Source organism: Dreissena polymorpha, chromosome 11 (assembly GCF_020536995.1).
Source record: "Dreissena polymorpha isolate Duluth1 chromosome 11, UMN_Dpol_1.0, whole genome shotgun sequence".
Taxonomy (NCBI): Eukaryota; Metazoa; Mollusca; class Bivalvia; order Myida; family Dreissenidae; genus Dreissena; species Dreissena polymorpha.
The window spans coordinates 5306603-5330210 of NC_068365.1; the positions used below are offsets into that span (position 1 = coordinate 5306603).

Here is a 23608-nt window from a genome sequence, read left to right on the forward strand (position 1 = left end):
CAATGCGAATGTCATTAGGTATCAACAACTTCACACAGATTCAGGTAAAACATACCCCCATTTCCGGCCTGCATGTCCGGATGAAGACCAAACTCTTCCATCTGTGGGTTCCAGTTCACATTCTGCATGCGACAGTTACCGTACGCAAACTGGTGCATAGGCAGGTCGGTGTGCTTGGGCTCAGGTGCAGGCATCTCTCCCCCGTTCTCCACCCACTGCTGGTACCACTTCTCAGCCTGCGGGTTCGCCACTGGCATCATGCCCATCTCCATGTTGTGGTAGATGCCGTGATGGCGCAGGCGTGGGTGTGGTCGCCGGCCCGGACTCAGCATGTCAGGTGGAGCCGGAGAATACGCCCCATGCATGCTGAAAATATATGGGTAGATGTTGACAGGCTGAAAAGACATGGAAATACGCATACATGCTGAAAACAGATGCATGTGAGTATAGTATCATCCCAGATTAACCTGGGACCACAAAACATGCATTTCGTTACAGTAGACAGCGTAGCTCCTGACTGCACAATTGCACAGGGTTGTCTGGAGCCACGCTTGCCATTAATGGCATAAGACCCATTTTTACATGAAACAAACAGTAGCACAAAGTCTTAATCTAATAAAAGATACTTTAGGCAAAGAAAAACAATATGTTATGCAATGCTGTGTGACCTTCTATTGCATTGATGAAATACAGACCACTTCCTGCCAGACTTGACAATCAATAATTAAGTGAGCGGAGATTTCATAGAAACAATTAAGTTACAATATTAAGAGAGCTCCGATAAGACAATGACAAAATCAATGTCAACGAGAACTTATAATCAATAAACTACACGGGTACTTTACTAGAACCGGTATCAAGCACTTGGAGTGAAGTGGGATGGTAAATCTTCAATGGTCCGTGAGAGATAAATGATAAAGAAAGAACTAAATATTTTTTTTTTAAATCCATTGATCTACAAATACAGAATGGAATAGTACCGCACTGCAGATGCCTGCATATCTAGTACAGGGTGACTGGATCAGTTTGTCTCATGTTTAAAGTAAACTGAGCTCACCTTTCATCACATTGCACAATCCAATAAACTGGGACTACACACTCACTGACTGGGGCTACACACTCACTGACTGGGGCTACACACTCACTGACTGGGACTACACACTCACTGACTGGGGCTACACACCCACTGACTGGGACTACACACCTACTGACTGGGGCTACACACCCACTGACTGGGGCTACACACCCACTGACTGGGACTACACACCCACTGACTGGGACTACACACCTACTGACTGGGGCTACACACCTACTGACTGGGGCTACACACTCACTGACTGGGACTACACACTCACTGACTGCGGTTACACACTCACTGACTGGGACTACACACCCACTGACTGGGGCTACACACTCACTGACTGGGGCTACACACCCACTGACTGGGGCTACACACTCACTGACTGGGGCTACACACTCACTGACTGGGGCTACACACTCACTGACTGCGGTTACACACTCACTGACTGGGACTACACACTCACTGACTGGGGCTACACACTCACTGACTGGGGCTACACACTCACTGACTGGGGCTACACACTCACTGACTGGGGCTACACACTCACTGACTGCGGTTACACACTCACTGACTGGGACTACACACTCACTGACTGCGGTTACACACTCACTGACTGGGACTACACACTCACTGACTGGGGCTACACACTCACTGACTGGGGCTACACACTCACTGACTGGGGCTACACACTCACTGACTGGGGCTACACACTCACTGACTGGGGCTACACACTCACTGACTGGGGCTACACACTCACTGACTGCGGTTACACACTCACTGACTGGGACTACACACTCACTGACTGGGACTACACACTCACTGACTGGGGCTACACACTCACTGACTGGGGCTACACACTCACTGACTGGGGCTACACACCCACTGACTGGGGCTACACACTCACTGACTGGGGCTACACACTCACTGACTGGGGCTACACACCCACTGACTGGGGCTACACACTCACTGACTGGGACTACACACTCACTGACTGGGGCTACACACCCACTGACTGGGGCTACACACTCACTGACTGGGGCTACACACTCACTGACTGGGGCTACACACTCACTGACTGGGACTACACACCCACTGACTGGGGCTACACACTCACTGACTGGGGCTACACACCCACTGACTGGGGCTACACACTCACTGACTAGGACTACACACTCACTGACTGGGGCTACACACTTACTGACTAGGACTACACACTCACTGACTGGGGCTACACACTCACTGACTGGGGCTACACACTCACTGACTGGGGCTACACACTCACTGACTGGGGCTACACACTCACTGACTAGGACTACACACTCACTGACTGCGGTTACACACTCACTGACTGGGACTACACACTCACTGACTGGGGCTACACACTCACTGACTGCGGTTACACACTCACTGACTGGGGCTACACACTCACTGACTGGGACTACACACTCACTGACTGGGGCTACACACTCACTGACTGGGGCTACACACTCACTGACTGCGGTTACACACTCACTGACTGGGGCTACACACTCACTGACTGGGGCTACACACTCACTGACTGGGGCTACACACTCACTGACTGGGGCTACACACTCACTGACTGGGGCTACACACTCACTGACTGGGGCTACACACTCACTGACTGGGACTATACACTCACTGACTGGGGCTACACACTCACTGACTGGGGCTACACACTCACTGACTGGGGCTACACACTCACTGACTGGGGCTACACACTCACTGACTGGGGCTACATACTACTGATTTGAGCCTCCCTTTGGGAAAATGAGGCTTAATACATGTGCGTAAAGTTTTCTCCCATATAAGCCTGTGCCCAGGAAGTTTGCTCTGGCCAATCAGGGACAAAACTTTCCACTTTCAATTTATTTCGTTTTAAAGGAAGTCTCTTAAAGATGGACAAAAATCCACTTTAGGCAGAAAGTATTGTCCCTGATAAGCTTATGCAAACTGCGCAGGCTAGTCTAGGAAGATACTTTTACGCAAATGCATTAAACCCTGTTTTTGCAAAATGAGGCTCAGATAAATCAGTGAAGTGTGAAGCCACGTGTGGCCTCAGATAAATCAGTAAAGTGTGAAGCCACGTGTGGCCTCAGATAAATCAGTGAAGTGTGAAGCCACGTGTGGCCTCAGATAAATAAGTGAAGTGTGAAGCCACGTGTGGCCTCAGATAAATCAGTAAAGTGTGAAGCCACGTGTGGCCTCAGATAAATCAGTGAAGTGTGAAGCCATGTGTGGCCTCGTATTCTCTTTGACAGATGCACCACAACCAGGACAAAGGAAATGAAGCCAATAAACAAACAGATAAATCTCTGAGTGAACAAAAAAAATACAGAAAGTGCAATGGAAATATTTAACACAGATATGACCTTGAATATATTGCTTTAACAGACTAGAAACAAGACAGAAACCCTGCCCAAGGCCAAGTAAAGGCTTCTTGAAATAAAGCCATTGAAAAAAATTATTTCTACAAGCAATCTTCTTGATTTTTCTAGAAAATTGGACAAGTCACATTTCCAAGAAATAAAACAAACATTATATAATGAACTTGCTAAGTAACAATACAATGCCTGATAATTGACTGGGGGACATAGTTTTATTTCAACGAACCTGTTCCTTTGTAACTATACCGCTGTGAATAATGTAAAGTCTCCAAGGATATTTGCTCCTTGACAGTTTGCAGCCAAGTGTGAACAAATCTTTATATTCTGGAATACTTTTCTTACATTCAAAACTTACAAACTGGCAAGATGACTAGGGTGTTGATAATCAATTCTCCTATATTTTTGTTACACCACACCCCCTACAGTAGTAGTTTTGTAGAATTTCTGAACATATCTATAGAATGTGTGCAGCCAATTGGTGGTTTTAAGTATCAACTTCCTATACTTTTACGTTTTTTAATTCTATTCAATGACTAACAGAATCCTTAGTCACACACCACTGAAGAACACTGCTTCTATTTTAATGTCAAATTGAAGGGTAGTGTCCTGCAGGTCCAGGTTTGTCATGATCCTGATTGCTTGAAAATTTTCACCAGTGTAGAAATGAATATCAGTTATAAGGACTTTCTGAATCTGTGGCCCGGTAGATACATACTCTGTTGAACCCTGTGAGTCATCCATCACGCTCATCGGGCTGTTCTGTGCGTTGATGGGTGACTGCTCCATCACATTGGGTGCTGATGGGCCTCCCAGACCATAGTCTGCAAATAGAAACATCCATATGTGAGTATGAGCTAGACAGTATAGTCTCAAAATAGAAACATCCACATGTTAGTATAGGATAGACCGTAGTCTCAAAATAGAAACATCCACAGGTAAGTATAGGATGGACCGTAGTCTCAAAAAAGAAACATCCACAGGTAAGTATAGGATAGACCGTAGTCTCAAAATAGAAACATCCACATGTTAGTATAAGATAGACCGTAGTCTCAAAAAAGAAACATCCACAGGTAAGTATAGGATAGACCGTAGTCTCAAAATAGAAACATCCACAGGTTAGTATGGGACAGTTGGATTGTACAAAATAGTAATAATTAAGTATATATATGCAAGTTTGTGTGTGTGTAAAAATTTTGGATTTTTGCTAAGAAGAGACTTTCTTCAAACGAAAAATAAAAATGGAAAGTAATGACCTTGATAAGCCTGTGCAGACCGGAAAGGCTCACCCAGACGGCAACTTTATAAACATGCATTAAGCCCTATTTTCCCAGAGCAAGGCTAAAATGAATGAGAGAGCCTTGTTATGAGAAAACTGGGCTAAATGCATGTGCGTAAAGTGTCGTCCCAGATTAGCCTGTGCAGTCCACACTGGTTAATCAGGGACGACACTTTCCACCTAAACTTGGATTTTCGGTAAGGGAAACTTTCTTAAACTAAAAATACCATAAAAGCGGAAAGTGTCGTTCCTGATTAGCCTGTGCGGACTTCACCAACATGCATTAAGCCCAGTTTACTCAGAACGCAGCTCATTTAATACATCATCATTAAATCCAGGCCAGTGGCCTAGTTATCAACACAACAATCATCTGAAGCATTTCTGGGACATTCCTGGAATGTTAATTGGTCTTTCATGTGACAGGAAATCATTGAGCACCCTAACATGGGCACCAGCAAAATGGGTGGAAATGAAGATTCTTCTTTTCAACTATTGTTTATTATTTCATTGGTTTATAAAATGGTGCATAGTGATTATCAACTATACATTGAGATAACTTATTAATTAAACACGGGTTCACCTATGAGTTTTTAATTTAATGTAGTTCAAGTCCTTGTTAAAGGACCTTGTAATGAGTTAAAGAGCTCTTGGGTTAAAACTCCATAGAGGGCAGAAATCCAACATCTGTGAATGAAACACAAAACAATCCCATCGTAATACAAAACAAGACTCCTATCTGGAATATATGATTAGGGATTTTTTTTTTGCCCAAAGTTACAGCCTCTAATTACATTGTTTCCCAATGACAAAAGGTAACATTTTTTCCCAAAAATCTGACCAAACTCCCCACCCCTTCCTCGATGCCAAACTTAATAATATACATTTTAAAAATGCAGTTAAACATGCACTTATAACCAATGGAATACTTGACTTATAATATAACAAATGTTCCATGTTCCCAATTTCATTCTTTATCACCTTATTTTCCCAAATCCATAAGGCATAGGCTGAAAAAATAAATAAAGCACACACAAAAAACTGACATTAATAACTGTGGGTTGGAATTGAATTAAATCTGAGGCTGAACTTACTGACACTGGGTATAATCTCTAACAAAAATGTAGGAGATAATCAGATTTCAGAATTTAAGTACATTATTTTTAAGTCCTCAGTTCTCACAATAGGAGACAAATTCCTGTGCAAAACTGGCTACAAAAGCTTCAACCATGTGCAACATCATGCCAGGGCTATAACAAACCACTGAATGCATTTGTTCTTATCAGTTACCAAGTATAGCAGATTTGGAAATGAATGCTGAGCTTGAAAACAAGCTGTTTAGATAAACAAAACCCTAATAAGTATTGATCAGTTTAATTAAACAAATGTTTGGAACTTACTATTATAATTATATTAAATATTTATTCGTATTGACATCCCCGCAAAAAAAAAGTGTGTGTGTGACAGACTGACGAACAGACAGACAACGACATTCTATATCCCTTCGCCTTTGGTGGGGCATATTAACTATGCAGAGTGTACCAAAAGATACTTATTAGGAACATCTTAACCCATTTATGCCAAGTGGACTCTCCCATCCTTCTAAATTGGATCAATTTATTTCCAAAATTAGGGATGTCTAGTATATTCATTTCTATATTTAGAATATTTCTTACAGAAATTCCTTTAAGCAAACATCACAGACCCTGATGAGACGCCACATCATGCAACGTCTCATCTGGGTCTACGCTGTTTGCCAAGGCCTTTTTTCTAGAAGCTTTTCATAAATGGGTTAAAGTATTGTGAATCTAACAATAGACCTGAACACTTAATACTGCTCAGTATTAGGTTTAACAACATTCAAGATTTTTTTTCTATATCAATATATAAACACTGAAGTTTTGTTGGTTCAATCCCAATACACACTGATAATTCTCCCTGGTACAACCTTTAAGTGCATAAGCAAGCGGTGTGTTTGATGAAATCACTAGCACCAAATCCCAAAATTTACAAATATCATTTCAAAATCCTCAAATTATCTAATGTTTTACTTCTATTTTATGGTATTTTGTAAGGGAAAGGCAAGGAAATTCAATGTAACAAATTTTGCTTACACATTCCCTCCTGTTTTTTATAACAAATCATACGTAAAGGGCAATGACAGCGTATAATTTGACAATTCATTTATCCCTATATAATTCTCACTCCTAATTGGTAAACCATTAGAGAAGTACAATTCTCTTTATTCAGTTCTTTCTTTAACATCAAGTACCGTAACATGATCATCTCATGAAATTATTTAAATGCATCACGCTAAAAGTATGTTTTTGTAAATTTATAACTCTGCTCTATAATTACACTGAAAATTAAACTTATAATTCAAAATAATGTTCTCTACCCCAATGTTAATGTTGGCCATTATGTGACACCCCTAATAATTGGCGATCATGATTTCACGGCAAGCAGCAATAACAGAGAGTCGACAATGAGGCTTTTAATCTCCAAACAACCCAAAGTCAAACAGGTTAACTATCTTTCTAAAATGACACAACATAAATTTAAAAAAAATACTGGCATTTTTTTCCTTAGCTTTTTTGTTGTTCCAAATGCCACATTAAATATATAAAGTATTAAGTGTGTTGCAAGGTTGTTGAATTTCAAAATAATTTCTTGTGTTTTGTCTTTTTTACTGCAACTAGTCACATCATAAGTAACTAATTATTTTCTGTGGTCCATTCATCCAATGATACACTTTGTAAAAACTAAAAATAATTAAGCCATTCAAAAAAATTTTTTTTTTTGTTTTTGAAAAACGACTTTTGTTGTGTTTATTATGCATATTATATATTGTTTATGCAACAAAAGTGCAATAGATGATGGGGGAAAGGACATATGTCTGCCTTTCTTAAACAACTATCCATGGTAAAATAATGTTTCTCATTTTAGATAAAGTAAATCTTTATATTATAATTGGGCCGTGCTCTGTGAAGAGGGTTAAATGCATGTGTATAAAGTGTTATCCCATATTAGCCTGTGCTGCAGTCCTCACAGGCTAATCAGGGACAACACTTTCCACTTTTATGGTATTTTTCGTTCACAGAAAGTCTCTTCTTTTAAAAAATCCAGTTTTGGCAGAAAGTGTTGTCCCTGATAAGCCTGTGCTGACTTCACAGGCTAATCGGGGACGAAACTTTCCATTTTAATGTTATTTTTCAATTCAAGAAAGTCTCTTCTTAGCAAAAATCCAGTTTGGGCAGAAAGTGTTGTCACTGATCCACCTGGGGGACTGGGGCGACACATTGCGCACATGCATTAAACCCCATTTTCACAGAGCACGACTCAATTCAATTCCCTGAACAATGTTCCTGTTAGAATTCTGCACTCTTATGACATACCACCAAAACTGCCAGGTTAACTTAGTACATATTTCATCCGATTACTTACACTTAAAAATAACATTGTAAACACCTATAGCAAGCTTTCTTTTCCTTTACTTACTTATGATTTTCAAACTGTGTTTAATCACTGCTCTATAAATAGTCAACTGTTGACGTAAGTAGTGGCAGTGGAAGAATACGAACTGGCACCGCATGGCATGGTAGAAATTGGAGACAAGTGTGTTGTGTGAGACCTTAACCACTTGATTTCAAAACAACTGTTTATATTCAATGTCAGTAGAAACAACTTGACCCAAGTAAACCTGGGAAGACATGAATAGCAAAACAGCCTTTTAAGCGGAAAAAAAGCAACAAATAACCAAAATACTAGGAATGAGAACCATAAAGTATAAGAAATTGAAAAGGTTGAATAATGCTTGAAAATCAATCATAACATTAGGCCAACTTTTGTAATTGCTTTAAGACCTGTACTCCATACACTGGACAATAACAAATTGTAGTGTAAAAAATCTATACAACACATAATGAAGAACAGCGCTTTAAATAGTTACGAATATAAACTTTTATTAAAGACAATTCTTTATTTTGGGAGTGACTCTCAAGGATCAATCAAACGTTCATTGAAGCAATCAAAAGTCAAATCACTGCCAATAAAGAACTCTCTGTGCTGGATTTTTAAAAGGCTTCCGACATTATGTTAAATATCAGGTGTGCATAACGTTCACTCACAGTCGTCGTGCCTCGGATAATGTAACATTTTCTGACGTCAGCCAACAAAGAAGGTCGCAAAGCACACAGAACAAATTAAATGGCACAAATCTGCCCATTGTATAGATACAATTTATATCTAAAGAATAGTGAGTTTCCTAAATTTCTAAATATATTGAGCAATTGCTTTTATAAAAAAAAATGCATTTGGTAAATTTTCATTTTATAATGACCTATTGTGTGTTCATAATAAATCTGTATTAGAACAATTTGGGTAAACAGTCCTGAGATTTGTTTATTAATGTTAACATTTGTAAGGTGACACTTTTAAACACATAAAGTGTTATTAATATCTCAGTTTATTACCTTACAATTACCGAAAGTCATTAAAATATCGTTTTTCTGTAAATCTATCACTTGATACCGCTGATAGAGTGTTGCAATTAGTTAAATTTATTGTTCGTGTTAAATACAATACCTAAGAAAGATAAAGCTTGCAAATTTAACTTTTTTATACTTTGTATATCTTCTATCATGTGATAACATCTTGACAATAGTTAACACTAAAGGTCACCAAGTAATATACCAGAGGAAACGTGCTCAGGAGTCATGTCGCCAGATATAGCACCGAATGCCTTGTCAAATATACTAACCTCATTTCAAAATCTGCATTTGTTCTTTAGTTTCAATACGTTCACCTATTAAGTTTAGAATCGTGTTCACCAAAAGTAGCCACTAAATATCGTGCCCACAATCAGTGTGCCAAAATGTGATCATGCTTATTATAATGCTGTTGCAATAATTCCAGGAAAGCCTAGCTTTATTTTTAAGAACATATCCTTGGAACATGCAAAAAGTTCAATATTGTTACAGTATGAATAATTTGTTTATTGTTGAAAGTCGAACTTATAGATCTGACATTTGTAAAAGAAATAAATAATAATTAAACTTTGCTGCTAATAAATAATAATTAAACTTTGCTGCTAAGTATGCTTTCCTTGAAGATACAAAAATTCTTTTCAGTCCTGTAATAACATTTTCAGAAAAAAGAAGCAAAATAACACTATTTCATTATTGTTCTTAATATTATTAAGGCTGTATATTATTGGCCTCACTCAAGTAAAATTTATGACAAATGAATATGATGATTGTAAAGTGCAAACGGTGGTGTGTGTTTTTCCATACAAGGTATTACACATACAAGGTATTACACCAAGTATTGGATCAGCGCTTGAGAATTCATCCATACGTTTGGGTTGCATAATAGGTGATAAAGTGTGTGCTTTGCAATCTAGATGTCCTGAGCTCAAGCGGGTTTCAGGCCACATTCACACGATATATGAGCCACAATCTGAGATAACGGGGCTTAATGCATGTGCGTACAGTGTTCTCCCAGATCTTAATACGGTAGGAAACATTCTGAATTAAATTGGATTTATGCTAAGAAGCGACTTCATTTATATGAAAAATTTCAATAAACGCGTAAAGTGTTGACCGTGAAAAGTCTGCACAAGCTTCTCCAGGATGACACTTTACAAACACGCATGAAGCCCAATTACGCCAGACCCAAGCTCGTATCTAAAGACACCTACAGCTGGTTTTCCCCAAGAGACTGACCAGAGCATGAGACTGACCAGAGCAAGAGACTGACCAGAGCATGAGACTGACCAGAGCATGAGACTGACCAGAGCATGAGACTGACCAGAGCAAGAGACTGACCAGAGCATGAGACTGACCAGAGCAAGAGACTGACCAGAGCAAGAGACTGACCAGAGCAAGAGACTGACCAGAGCATGAGACTGACCAGAGCATGAGACTGACCAGAGCATGAGACTGACCAGAGCATGAGACTGACGAGAGCATGAGACTGACGAGAGCATGAGACTGACCAGAGCATGAGACTGACCAGAGCATGAGACTGACCAGAGCATGAGACTTACCAGAGCATGAGACTGACCAGAGCATGAGACTGACCAGAGCAGAGACTGACCAGAGCATGAGACTGACCAGAGCATGAGACTGACCAGAGCAAGAGACTGACCAGAGCAAGAGACTGACCAGAGCATGAGACTGACCAGAGCAAGAGACTGACCAGAGCATGAGACTGACCAGAGCATGAGACTGACCAGAGCATGAGACTGACCAGAGCATGAGACTGACCAGAGCATGAGACTGACCAGAGCATGAGACTGACCAGAGCAAGAGACTGACCAGAGCATGAGACTGACCAGAGCATGAGACTGACCAGAGCATGAGACTGACCAGAGCATGAGACTGACCAGAGCATGAGACTGACCAGAGCAAGAGACTGACCAGAGCAAGAGACTGATCAGAGCATGAGACTGACCAGAGCATGAGACTGACCAGAGCATGAGACTGACCAGAGCATGAGACTGACCAGAGCAAGAGACTGACCAGAGCATGAGACTGACAAGAGCATGAGACTGACCAGAGCATGTCTCTTGAAGTGGAAGTGTTATGATGTGAATTAGCCTTAATTGGATTGAACTAAAGCACATGCCTGTGTGCAGTACAAGTGTGTGAGGGACACAACACACCCACACACACACCTCCGCTATATCCATTATACAACACACCCACACACACACCTCCGCTATATCCATTATACAAGTGTATGAGGGACACAATACACCAACACCCACACACCTCACCTATATCCATTATACAAGTGTATGAGGGACACAACACACCAACACCCACACACCTCACCTATATCCATTATACAAGGGGACACAACACACCAACACCCACACACCTCCGCTAAATCCTTTATACAAGTCTTATTCAGAGAAAAACTGGGCTTACTGCATGTGAGTAGTGTTGTTCCAGATTTGTTCGTTTAAATGAAGTTGCTTAACAAAAATCCAGGCAGAAAGTGTCATCCCTGATTATCCTGTGCAGACTGCACAGGCTAATCTGGAATGACACTTTACGCACATGAATCAAGACTGGTGTTTCCAAAAGAAGGCTATATCCATAGAGTGGAAGGTACTTACTGGGGTAGATCTGTTGTTGCTCAGAGGGGTCTGTGTTGCCTGTGTGCAGCTGCTGTATTGTGAGACAGTTACCCAGCATGCCCTGGGGTATGTCACCCTCACGCTTCATCTGAAACACAAGTTAGGATAGCAAGTAGAGTAAAAATATTAAACAGTAAACATATTTTATTGAACTTTTGTTTAAAGGAAGAATGTTCTTGTGGAAAAATCCAGTTTAGGCGGAAAGGGTCGTCCCTGATTAGCCTGTGCAAATGCAGGGCCCTCAATCTATCAAATCTGCCGCCGAATTTCTGCGGCAGTCCCCCACCTGAAAAGTATACTTTTTTCCCCTTTTGGGGGGAAAAATTCCCCCTAAAAAATTTTTTTTTTTTAATAGAAAGACGTGTCTCATGATTATTATATGTCAATTCTATTTCAATTTAATCTTTTCAAACATACTAAATTATGAAAAATGCAATGAATATAGTGCAAACATGTACAAATGTAATAATGAGAGAGTAAGTAAAAAATCCCCCAAAAAGGGAAACGCGCGAAAATTCCCCCTTCTAAGGGCTGCGGACCCCTTCCCCCAAAGTAGTGTGAGGGCGCTGAAATGCACAGGCTAGTCTGTAACGACACTTTATGCACATGCATGAAACCCCCTTTTAACAGAGTGCAGTTCATATATTCTATCAATATTTCCTGTAGCACCTATCCATTTTACATGTGTCTTATTTCTATCAATATTTCCTGTAGCACCTATCCATTTTACATGTGTCATATTTCTATCAATATTTCCTGTAGCACCTATCCATTTTACATTTGTCTTATTTCTATCAATATTTCGTGTAGCACCTATTCATTTTACATGTGTCTTATTTCTATCAATATTTCCTGAAGCACCTATCCATTTTACATGTGTCTTATTTCTATCAATATTTCCTGTAGCACCTATCCATTTTACATGTGTCTTATTTGCACTGATTTCTTGATCTTGAAAGGCGAACCATAAATTGCAACGTCAGTTTACAAACAACAAACACGCAGCATTTTGTTTGCTTAAGAGGACACATACAATGTAGCAAAGTTCATGGCACAAATATGCCTGCCATAAATATAACTTCAAAAGGAACATTTAAGATCTACCAGGATTTTTTTTGCATCATAAATGTACACTTCTTGTCCGTGTTTTTTGTATCATTTAAGTATTGAGGCTTACATATGCACTATAACATATATATATGTTAATATTTATAACATGTATGACAAGCCAGCATTATTGATTTATTCTTTATGTTTTATAATGATCTTCTCTACAAATTTAAGAATAATGTATTAGTTTTATTAAGTAATAAAAGAATCAATTTTTTTTTTTTTAGATTTATTTATACTGTACGTTGCTTTCAGTTTGAAAGTTTAAATTAAGTTTATTTAAACAGGCGTATTTAATATTGGATAAGTACAATTATTAATAAAAGATATAGCTATGTATTATTAAATCATTTCACACAAACTAAACATGTTTTCACTGTAAGATACAAGTTGCTTGAATTGCAATCTCTATTCTCAATTGTCACTGATCATTTCCAGCAAAGAATGGGCAAACCAGGTCAGGATCTCCTTAAAAACTTGAAATCGAAATCTAAGTGAAACAGATGTTCCCATTGAATATAATGAATTGAAGTAGACAAGGCTCTCAAATGGACATTTATTTCTATGAAGTGATACAAACATGACAAAAAAACTTCTTTCTAACAATCTAAATGAAATAGTAAACATACAGTTGGTTTCTCCTGACAACCAATGCTTGATCGCTGATAAAATAAAGTAGAAATCTTTTAATTTCCCCTTATCATACGATACAAACAGTTTAAAAACATTCGACTCCAATCATCTACCCATAGTCGATATAGAAAACTGAAATAAAACGTACCCCTTGACATACCGCCATCTCTCAGCAGATAAGCCTCAGGGCAAACAAACAATGATCTGGTGGTAATATTTCTAGATTTTTGACGTTTGCTGTATGTTATAAAAGGCTGTAATATAACCAAGTGCCAAATTTTTTAAGATCATAGGACCGGCACAAGATCGAAAGCAAACAGCTTACTGAGGTAGGGCACATGATTTACTGTTTGGACGAACATAGGTCCCGATATTTAAATGGCCTTACAAGTACCACAAACAGGATGTTCCTTGTTGGTATACATTCACTTTTCATCAAATAAACGGTCAAGTAACTGCATATGATTGGCCTTATAAGACGTTTATTGTGAGGACCAGTGTTTACAATTTGATACTGATGTTTTCAAAATAACTTTTATATTAAACAGCACTACAGTTTATTGACATACTGTTTGTATAAATAACACATTTGGACTCATGCAGGTTTTAAATCCTTGTTGTTTTAGTCAATACAAAGTGGAACGTTTAATGGCCATAAATTGATAAACTATGCATAAATTACATCAACCTAAAAATCTTAACAAACATGTGAGAACATATTAAAGTACTCTAAATTGAAAATTGAAATCAGTCATTTTTCAACAGATTGCATTTTTAATGGTATAATTGTACAACCATGTATTAGAAGGAACTATGAAGCAACAGTGGGCTGCAATTTGTAAATTAAATTATTGCTGTTCACTGTTTATAAATCAAACATCTTACAAAAGTGTGTATATTGATATAATTAAATGCATTTTGAAATGGGTCAATGGAATTGTCATTAATCACCAATTATTATATTTGATTTTATAACTTGACTTTTATTATTTACCTAGCCTTCCAAAAAAAATTCAAACAGATTTGAGGAATTATGACCTAGCAGTGCCCATAAAATCCATGCAAAAAAACTTGGCGAAAAATGCCTTGTGTTTTAAACCTTAATGTGTAGCTGTCACACTATTAGTAATTATAAATTGTAACAATAAATATCTTTAAAAAAGATATACGGCGTTGATTGTGTTTGGATTTGGTGAAAGGTAAAGAGTTCAATGAATAAGATAAAGATAGCGAATGTCTTTTTCTGTGCAGTTCTTAGCTGCATCACACGCAGTACGGGATGTTACACGGAGTTTTCGCGGCTTATGTTACATTATTACATATTGCTGGTCATAAACCTAAAGACACAAAACAGAAAACCAAAAGAAGATGCGAGTCTGTCTGTCCGTCTGTCCTGGCCACCTGCTCCTCCTACACTATTAGCACTAGAACCTTGAAACTTACATACATGGTAGCTATGAGCATATGTGCGATGGTGACAGTAACGGAATTTTGATCTGACCCCTGGGTCAAAAGTTATGGGGGTTGGGGCGGGGCCAGGTCAAAGATTTTCACTTATTTTTATGCCCCCGGTATGGTGCATTGGCCATAACTTTTGCAATATTGATGATAGCAACTTGATATTTGGCATGCATGTGTATCTCATGGAGCTGCACATTTTGAGTGGTTAAAGGTTAAGGTCAAGGTCATCCTTCAATGTCAAAAGTAAAAAAAAAACAAATCCAAGGGAAGTAATAAGCTTTAAAGGGAGGTAAGTAAATAACCTGCCAAATGATATAAAAAAAATCAATCAAAATGGCACATAGAGTTACACAGTAGTGGCGCAGAGATATATTTAGTATTCAATTGTTTGTGTTAACTCATCTGTGAAATGGTTTAGCTCAATCTAATGTTTATACAAGGGATTATAAAATATTTGCCCAAAGGGACACCTGTATGAGGGAAGAGATAGAATGCAGTCAAGCATAAAAGCATGAGAAACTCATTGAATATAGCCTCAAGAATCTATAAAAGGGCTGAAACTTTCAATTTGTGCAATTACAATTTTAGACTCATTACTGAAAATCTGTCTAAATGTTCAAGTGGGAAAAATGTGAGAAACAATTTAAAGCAAGATGGACTTCGAACAGGCACATCAAAGACAGACACGAAATTCAACATATTCATTGTTGTGTACAAGATTGCAATAGAAATGTTTTGAGACACTACTATTTAGTCAACCGTTTAACCTCAAAACATAACTTTTCCAAAACAGAAGCAAGAAGATTGGCTATAAGAGATTAGGATGACATGTACATAATTGACTACAGTAAAGTTGATTCATTATTAGATTTGTTAGGAGAGCAGGATGAGGAGGAGAAATTCGGGTATAGATTATCACAAATTTTTTTGGTTATTTTACATTAACTTCTTAATTTCTACATTGAATTACTTCAAATTTATACTGAACATCTCTTATGACAATACGGTCAATCTCATCTATGCATGGCCCCATTATCAACCCTGGGGCGCCCGGATGACAAACATGCGGCGTGGGGATGCGCGTCGGCCTCTGCCGAGCCATTTCTAGTTTATCATGATATTGTTGAAAACACATTAAGACTCTAGTATTGACATACCATAATTATTTCGCTGAATATTTTCATTTAACATATTTCTGGTCTAAAAAAAATTCCACAGTCCAGGGTATATACCAGATTCTTGAGTCAGATAGGCCCTTATCAGCAATACAATAATGGTCTGTAGCTGTTAATGAGATAACATGCTGAGATTGACCCTTTGATAAGGTTAAACCGAGAAAGTGATTTATTGCTGCTGACCACAAGTCTTCCAGATAACCCAAACACTTCACCTAGTTCACGCGATATAGCGTCTATATTATATAACGATATTTCACTGGCCGCGATTTGACCCTGATACTTGTGCTAGCAACCCTCTGAAAATAAAAGGTGCACGCGCAAACTGCGTTGATGACGAGAGTTGAGTGTAAAACTGTTCTATCTATCAAGCCTTTTTATTAGAGATACAATTGTTTCATGCAGTAAAACAGTGTTACAAAAACGCGTCAATGTTTCCAATGTTCTGGTGGTATGTTTAAATCAGCCAATTGAATAAATGAAGTGTATTCATTCGTATCCAGCGGTGGGAAATTTTATTTTAATTTTATTGGACACTTACAATGGTCAGGTGAGGTGAAAAGCTGGCTTATACAGCTACGCCAAAAAAGTGTTTATATTTGCAAAGATTTATATATGAGCTTTGCTTTGGGTAAACTTGGATAAATGCATGTGCGTAACATGTCATCCCAGATTAGCCTGTGCAGTCTGCACAGACTAATCAGGGACAACACTTTCCTCTGTTATAAATTTTTTCCTTTAAAGGTAGTCTATTATAATGATGTTCATTTTTGCAGCCAGTTCTTGTAACAATGTTGGCAAATATTGATGTCAGAAACTGTTTATATTGTAGCAATCTGCTCCTATCACCTTTTGTACCCACTTACAGTATTGATGGAGCCTTACTTGACAAGAAGTGCTGTATTTTGACTTGCAATGTAAACGTTTGACCTTAATCTTGAGGGCAGACGTGTGAATTTGAGCGTTCAACATACCATTTCATATATATTAACATATAAGGCAAATTATTTCTAAATCCTTCAGGGCATGTCCAAATTAACCCATTTATGCAAAGCGTCTAGAAAAAGGCCTTGGCAAACAGCGTAGACCCAGATGAGACGCGGCGTCTCATCAGGTTCTGCGCTGTTTGCTTAAAGGAATTTCTGTAAGAAATTTTCTAAATATATAAATAACAAGGGCTGTTTGTAAAACATGCATGCCCCCCATATGGGCTCTAAGTTGTAGTGACAGCCATTTTGTAAATATGTTTTTTGTCACTGTGACCTTGACCGTTGACCTATTGACCTGAAAATCAATAGGGGTCATCTGCGAGTCATGATCAATGTACCTATGAAGTTTCATGATCCTAGCCATAAGCTTTCCTGAGTTATCATCAGTAAACCATTTTACTATTTCGGGTCACTGTCACCTTGACCTTTGACCTAGTGACCTGAAAACCAATAGGGGTCATCTGCCAGTCATGATCAATGTACCTATCAAGTTTCATGATCCTAGGCATAAGCGTTCTTGAGTTATCATCCGGAAACCATTTTACTATTTCGGGTCACCGTGACCTTGACCTTTGACCTAGTGACCTGAAAATCAATAGTGGTCATCTGCTAGTCATGATCAATCTACCTATGAAGTTTCATGATCCTAGGCATAAGCGTTCTTGAATTATCATCCGGAAACCATTTTACTATTTCGGGTCACAGTGACCTTGACCTTTGACCTAGTGACCTCAAAATCAATAGGGGTCATCTGCGAGTCATGATCAACCTACCCATGAAGTTTCATGATCCTAGGCCTAAGCGTTCTTTAGTTATCGTCTGACAACCACCTGGTGGACGGACCGACCGACAGACCGACCAACCGACAGACCGACATGAGCAAAGCAATATACCCCCTCTTCTTCGAAGGGGGGCATAAATATACTAGACATCCCTAACTTTGGAAATAAATTGATCCAATTTAGAAGGATGGGAGAGTCCACTAGGCATAAATGGGTTAAGATATATCTCGATGGCAAATTGTGATCCAAGGCTGGCACTAGTAAATATGAATAATCAGTCAACATTTTGCAATAAAAGTTATTTTGTAGAAACATGTTCTGACACAAACTGGGAAATATCCTTTATTGTCAATTATTATTAGTAATTTGATTAGATTTTTATAAGATATTTCATATGCTCAGGAAGATTTTTACAAAGAATGTTTCTGAAAATTAAATGGATTTAATGTAAACATCCTCAATACATCAAACTTGTAAAGACTGATTACGTCAATCAGAATAAGTAATTATGTAAATCATTTAGTTTTTTTGACCAAGTAAACACCTTTCACTCAAAATAAACATTAAATTGTAAATTGTAGACAAAACATTAATAGAAGAAACTAGAAACCTAAATCAACTGTTTAGATTTTGTCATTTTTTTGCTGATTCATTCCTAGATTAGACAATTTCATTTCAAATTTCTTTGCAAAACAAATATCAAGGACCTCTTCACATGCAAGGTTTATTTAAACACTGAACATTAGGTTGAAAGCAGGCAGCAAAAATGGAGCAATCCCCTGTAATTACCACGACCTTTTTACCAAAAAACTTTTGCTAATATTTGACACACATATTAGGTAATTACAAAGCAGGGAAGCACTCAGTTCACATTTCTGATGATGTTTTTATAATTCGAGCCCTGTTCTGGGACAACTGGTCTTATTGCATTCATTTGCAGTGTTGTACCAGATTAGCCATCAAATGTTCACATAGGCGTATCAGGAACCATACTTTATGTCTAGCCCTTTGCATGCTGGGTAATTTGTCGTCTGCTAAAATGTCGTCTGCAGAATTTCTAAAATAAGCATTTTCTTCCATTTTTTTCAAAGAATACTATCAGAATAGCAAACAGTTTGGATCCAGATGAGACGCCACGTTCTGTGGCGTCTCATCTGGATCCAAACTGTTTGCAAAGGCCTTCACAACTCGGTTCCCGCACTGTAAGGGCTAGATTGGATTTTCATTTAGAAGACACTTCCTCAAACAAACTATTTCATACACGCAGAACGTGTCGTCCCTAATGAGCCTGTGTGGACTGCACAGACTTATTTGGGATGACACTTTACACATGCATTAAGCCCAGTCTTTTTGCGAAAACGCAACACATATGTTTTTGTACAACTCCTGCTTTGTTGTGATGAAGAATGCTGCAAGGTATAGCAAGAGAGTGTCATACCTTCTTCTTGGAGGGGTCCTTCACTGTGTGATTCTTCACGTGTTTGCGCAGGGAGCTCGGGTCCGTGTACCTCTTGGTGCATCCCACAACATTGCATGCGTAGGGCTTCTGTAATGATGAAAGAAATATGTGAACCAGATTTATTGTATGATGATGATTTACAGCCTATGCTGGTATGTTAAGTTTCTTTGTCCATATATCTGGTGGCGGAAGGGGGGGGGGGGGGGAGGGAACTTAATATTCACTTCAATTATGTCATCAAACAAACATGGCCAAGCTTAACCAAGCAGGTTCCAACAATGTCTATATGAGTACAGTCTTACTAATGGAATTTGTCAAAATAATTAAAAATCTTGTCAGCCCAAATTATTGACTCTGATGCATAATCAAACACACTAAATGGATTCTAAAGTGCACTGGAGACATGCTTCAGATATGTTTTGTTTGGTATGTCCGCTCTTGCTTTAAATTGCTTCCTTTATTTTCAAAACCATCAGCAATTCAGTGAATTTTACAAATTAATCTCATTAAAAGTTAAGAGAACTTAAGCGTAATAATTAATTTATATATACATAAATATGGGTATATGCCAAATATGCTGATATTTAACACTGAATATATATTTTTAAATTATATTTTTATATCATAATTCAGTGACCTCATTTGACAAATGCTGACTCACACAGTTACTTTTATCAACCCTGTCGCTCATTGATAGCGCAAGCAATAATGATTGCCATCAAATCCAGAACAAACTCACCATAGAAAGCATTGTCTTTTTGAATGGCTTAGGTTTCTGTATTTGGAATTTAACGTTTGGATACCTAAGCCCAAGTATTAATGTTGAACAAACAAACGGATTAAAGTTAAATAAAATATCCAGAGCAAAGAGAAGAGGGTATAAGAGATAAGTTTATTCAGCGAAAAAAGGGAAATATTGCAAGTCCCACCTGTCCTGATTTGAGCCAAGGCAGAAGTGTCTTATCACTGTCCTTGTAGGACAATCACACAATACAGTTTTACATAGGTATCTGAAGACGTATTTTGACGCATGTGTTGTCCCTTAAAAAGTTAAATTTATTTAAAGACCTTTCTTATTAGATTCAAGTTTTAAAGGCTTCATTTCCAACCCTAAGATACTGATGAGCAGCAAACTGCATAAAACCTGAACAGAATGCAAGTTACTCGCAGGCTGTTCTGGTTTTATGCTATTTGCACATAGCTATTTTCATTTTGCGTCTTACTGGGAATAGGTTAATAGATTTAATAATGTCGCAAAGAAGTCAATGAAAGCCTTGCATCACGACACCCACTAAACACTGAAACCACAACATCATCTTCTGCAACACTCACAAAAATTAGTTTTAAAAGATGTCATATCTTTATTTATAACAATATGGATCACAGTTAATCTCTGACACTATCTAAAGACAATCTGAATCACTACTCTAGACAAACTCACGCCAATAATTGGACCAATGAAATCATTAATTGAATCTCGTTAGATAACGGAATATCAAACTTAAGATACTATTGCCATCTATGGGAAAATCTTCAGTTTATTGCAGGCTACAAGTTAAATGTCCACTGATAAACACAGAACACAGCTACTGTAAAATCTGTATTATTTGTTGAAATTTAGTGGTTAACCCTTTGCATGCTGGGAAATTTGTCGTCTGCTAAAATGTTGTCTGGTGAATTTCTAAAATCAGCATTTTCTTCGATTTTTTTTCAAAGAATACTATCAGAATAGCAAACAGTTTGGATCCTGATGAGACGCCACGTTCTGTGGCGTCTCATCTGGATCCAAACTGTTTGCAAAGGCCTTCAAAATTCGGTTCCATTACTGTAAGAGTTAAACCATCCCCCCTCACCCCATAAGAAGCAAAGTGAAAATGGCTTTTGCAACTCATAATTTGCTGCTCATCAGTATCTAAGGGTTGGAAATGAAGCCTTTAAAGCTTGAATCTAGTAAGAAAGATCTTAAATTAAATATAACTTTCTGAGGGACTACAAATGCGGTCAAAATATGTATCTTAGTGTTAAAGGGTTAAACAAAAAATGGGATTTTTTATTTTGTAAAAAAAAAAGAATGGATTTCCCTCGGTCATTTTCCCATGTTGTTTGTGTCAAATTTATGGATCAGTAAATCCAAGATATTAACAAAAATTATTTTCCCATAAATAGTAATGATTAACAGCAATAAGGCGAGGCAGCCTTTATTACTCATTTTCTTGCAAAGACACATTTAGGAAAAATAACAAAAACAGTGTTTTTTCCTTAAATAAATATAATCATAACATAGCAGTAGCCGTTAATGCAAACCATTTTTTAACTTTTAAGACTCTTCAAATGTTTAAATGTTTTATCATTTTCGCTTAAAAAGTCCTCTGAATGGTAGCCACATAGCACAGTAAGAAAGAAGACATTCTGCAAGGCCACTTGCAAGTCATGCATGTATGTTTTCAATGACACTGCAATGTCGAACAATTAAAATGTTTACAGGGTTCATGAATAAAAGTTTAATCCATGACTTCACAAATATAACAATAATGAGTTTGGTTCATGTTTTCTGCCCTACTAAAAATCAAGAGCGCAGCGAATTTAATTAAACCACCACACTTCTTTGACATTGAAAAACACTTCCAAATGAATAAATAGTGGCGAGAACTGAAGCCTCCTTTTGAAAATGGAAAATGGCTGCTTGGTCCACAAATGAATGCTTTACATGTCCTATTACAATATGAATGATTAATATTTCAAACACTCCATGAATCATACACATCAAACTATATGATAATATTTTCAAAAGTGATTTTGTGAAGGTCACTGAGGTGATTAATTTACGATTGAAAACATGTTTGTTAAAATTTCATTGAAACATTTAATGAAATGGGATTTCATCATAAACACATTATGTTCAAGTAAATAATGTCAACATTGTATGTAGGAATATATGTATATGATGTGTGATGAAGGGTTAATACCAGCAATCATATCTTATTTCAAAATTGTACTTACATCATTTGACAAAGATAATTATCAGACAATATGAAATCAATGTTTGATTTGTGTTTGCATTAATAGTGGGTTATAAATGTTAAATGTTTTGAGATTTCACAAGTAATTTTTAAACAAAATTTTAACTTCTTATGTAATTTGACAGATCATTATTTTACAAAGCAGACATTTTTCATTAAAGCATTTTGAAAAAATTAACAGCAATACAATATTTTAATAAATTATATAAATTGCACAAACAAAGGCACCCTTCCATTGGCTTATATATACTTTACACATCAATAAATCATTCAATTTTAACAACTGGGTCTTAAAATATCCCTACAATGGTAATAATGAAGAGATATAATATTTATTAAGCTCATCACATTCATTAATAACAGCTGGAAACCTTTATGAAATAGACTTAAACTATCAATGAACCATTATATTGATTGAAAACAAATTCAAAATGAGAGAGAGTTTTCCATTTTCTTTTGCCTTGCTTGTGCAACGCTGCACTTGGTACAAGAGAAGCACCTGGATACATTAATAATTCTCTTTCCAAGCTTCTTACCATATTTCATGTATATTTTACCAGGGAGTGTAAATTTGTAGCCCACAGTTTCATACATATTAACTACAGTTTGAATCAATATACTTCACTTTATTGCAGGCTACCAGTTAAACAGGGAACATACGTCATTGCTAGTCATTGCACCACATTCCTTCACAGCCCTTTACTGCATTTACATGCAAACCTGTGAGCTTTGGTTTAACACAAAGTTGTTAAGTGTATATTTAAATAGGAAATAAAATGCAAGAACTTAACATAAATGAAACACTGCATTATCTTCAGTAAATTTTAAAGTTGTGCCTTGATAACAGTACAATACAACAACAACTTCAATTACATAAAGAACTTAACCCATTGCATGCTGGGAAATTTGTAGACGGCTAAAATGTTGTCTGCTTAATTTCTAAAAGTAGCATTTTCTTAGAATTTTTTCGAAGAATACTATCAGAATAGCAAACAGTTTGGATCCTGACGAGACGCCACGTTTTGTGGCGTCTCATCTGGATCCAAACTGTTTGCAAAGGCCTTTAAAATTCGGTT

The 23608-nt window shown here is 37.6% G+C and overlaps 1 protein-coding gene across 2 annotated transcripts in view; it reads right to left on the bottom strand.

Moving 5' to 3' along the window:
• Positions 1-23608, bottom strand: part of LOC127850450 (zinc finger protein GLIS3-like) — an 85080-nt gene that overhangs the window by 4718 nt on the left and 56754 nt on the right. For both annotated transcript variants that reach the window (XM_052383485.1, XM_052383484.1), the window contains exons 6-9: positions 19492-19599; positions 11883-11991; positions 4202-4307; positions 56-366 (exon numbers count right to left, since the gene is read on the bottom strand). In XM_052383485.1, coding sequence (XP_052239445.1) covers positions 56-366; positions 4202-4307; positions 11883-11991; positions 19492-19599 — 634 coding nt within the window. The remainder of the gene's footprint in view (positions 1-55; positions 367-4201; positions 4308-11882; positions 11992-19491; positions 19600-23608) is intronic.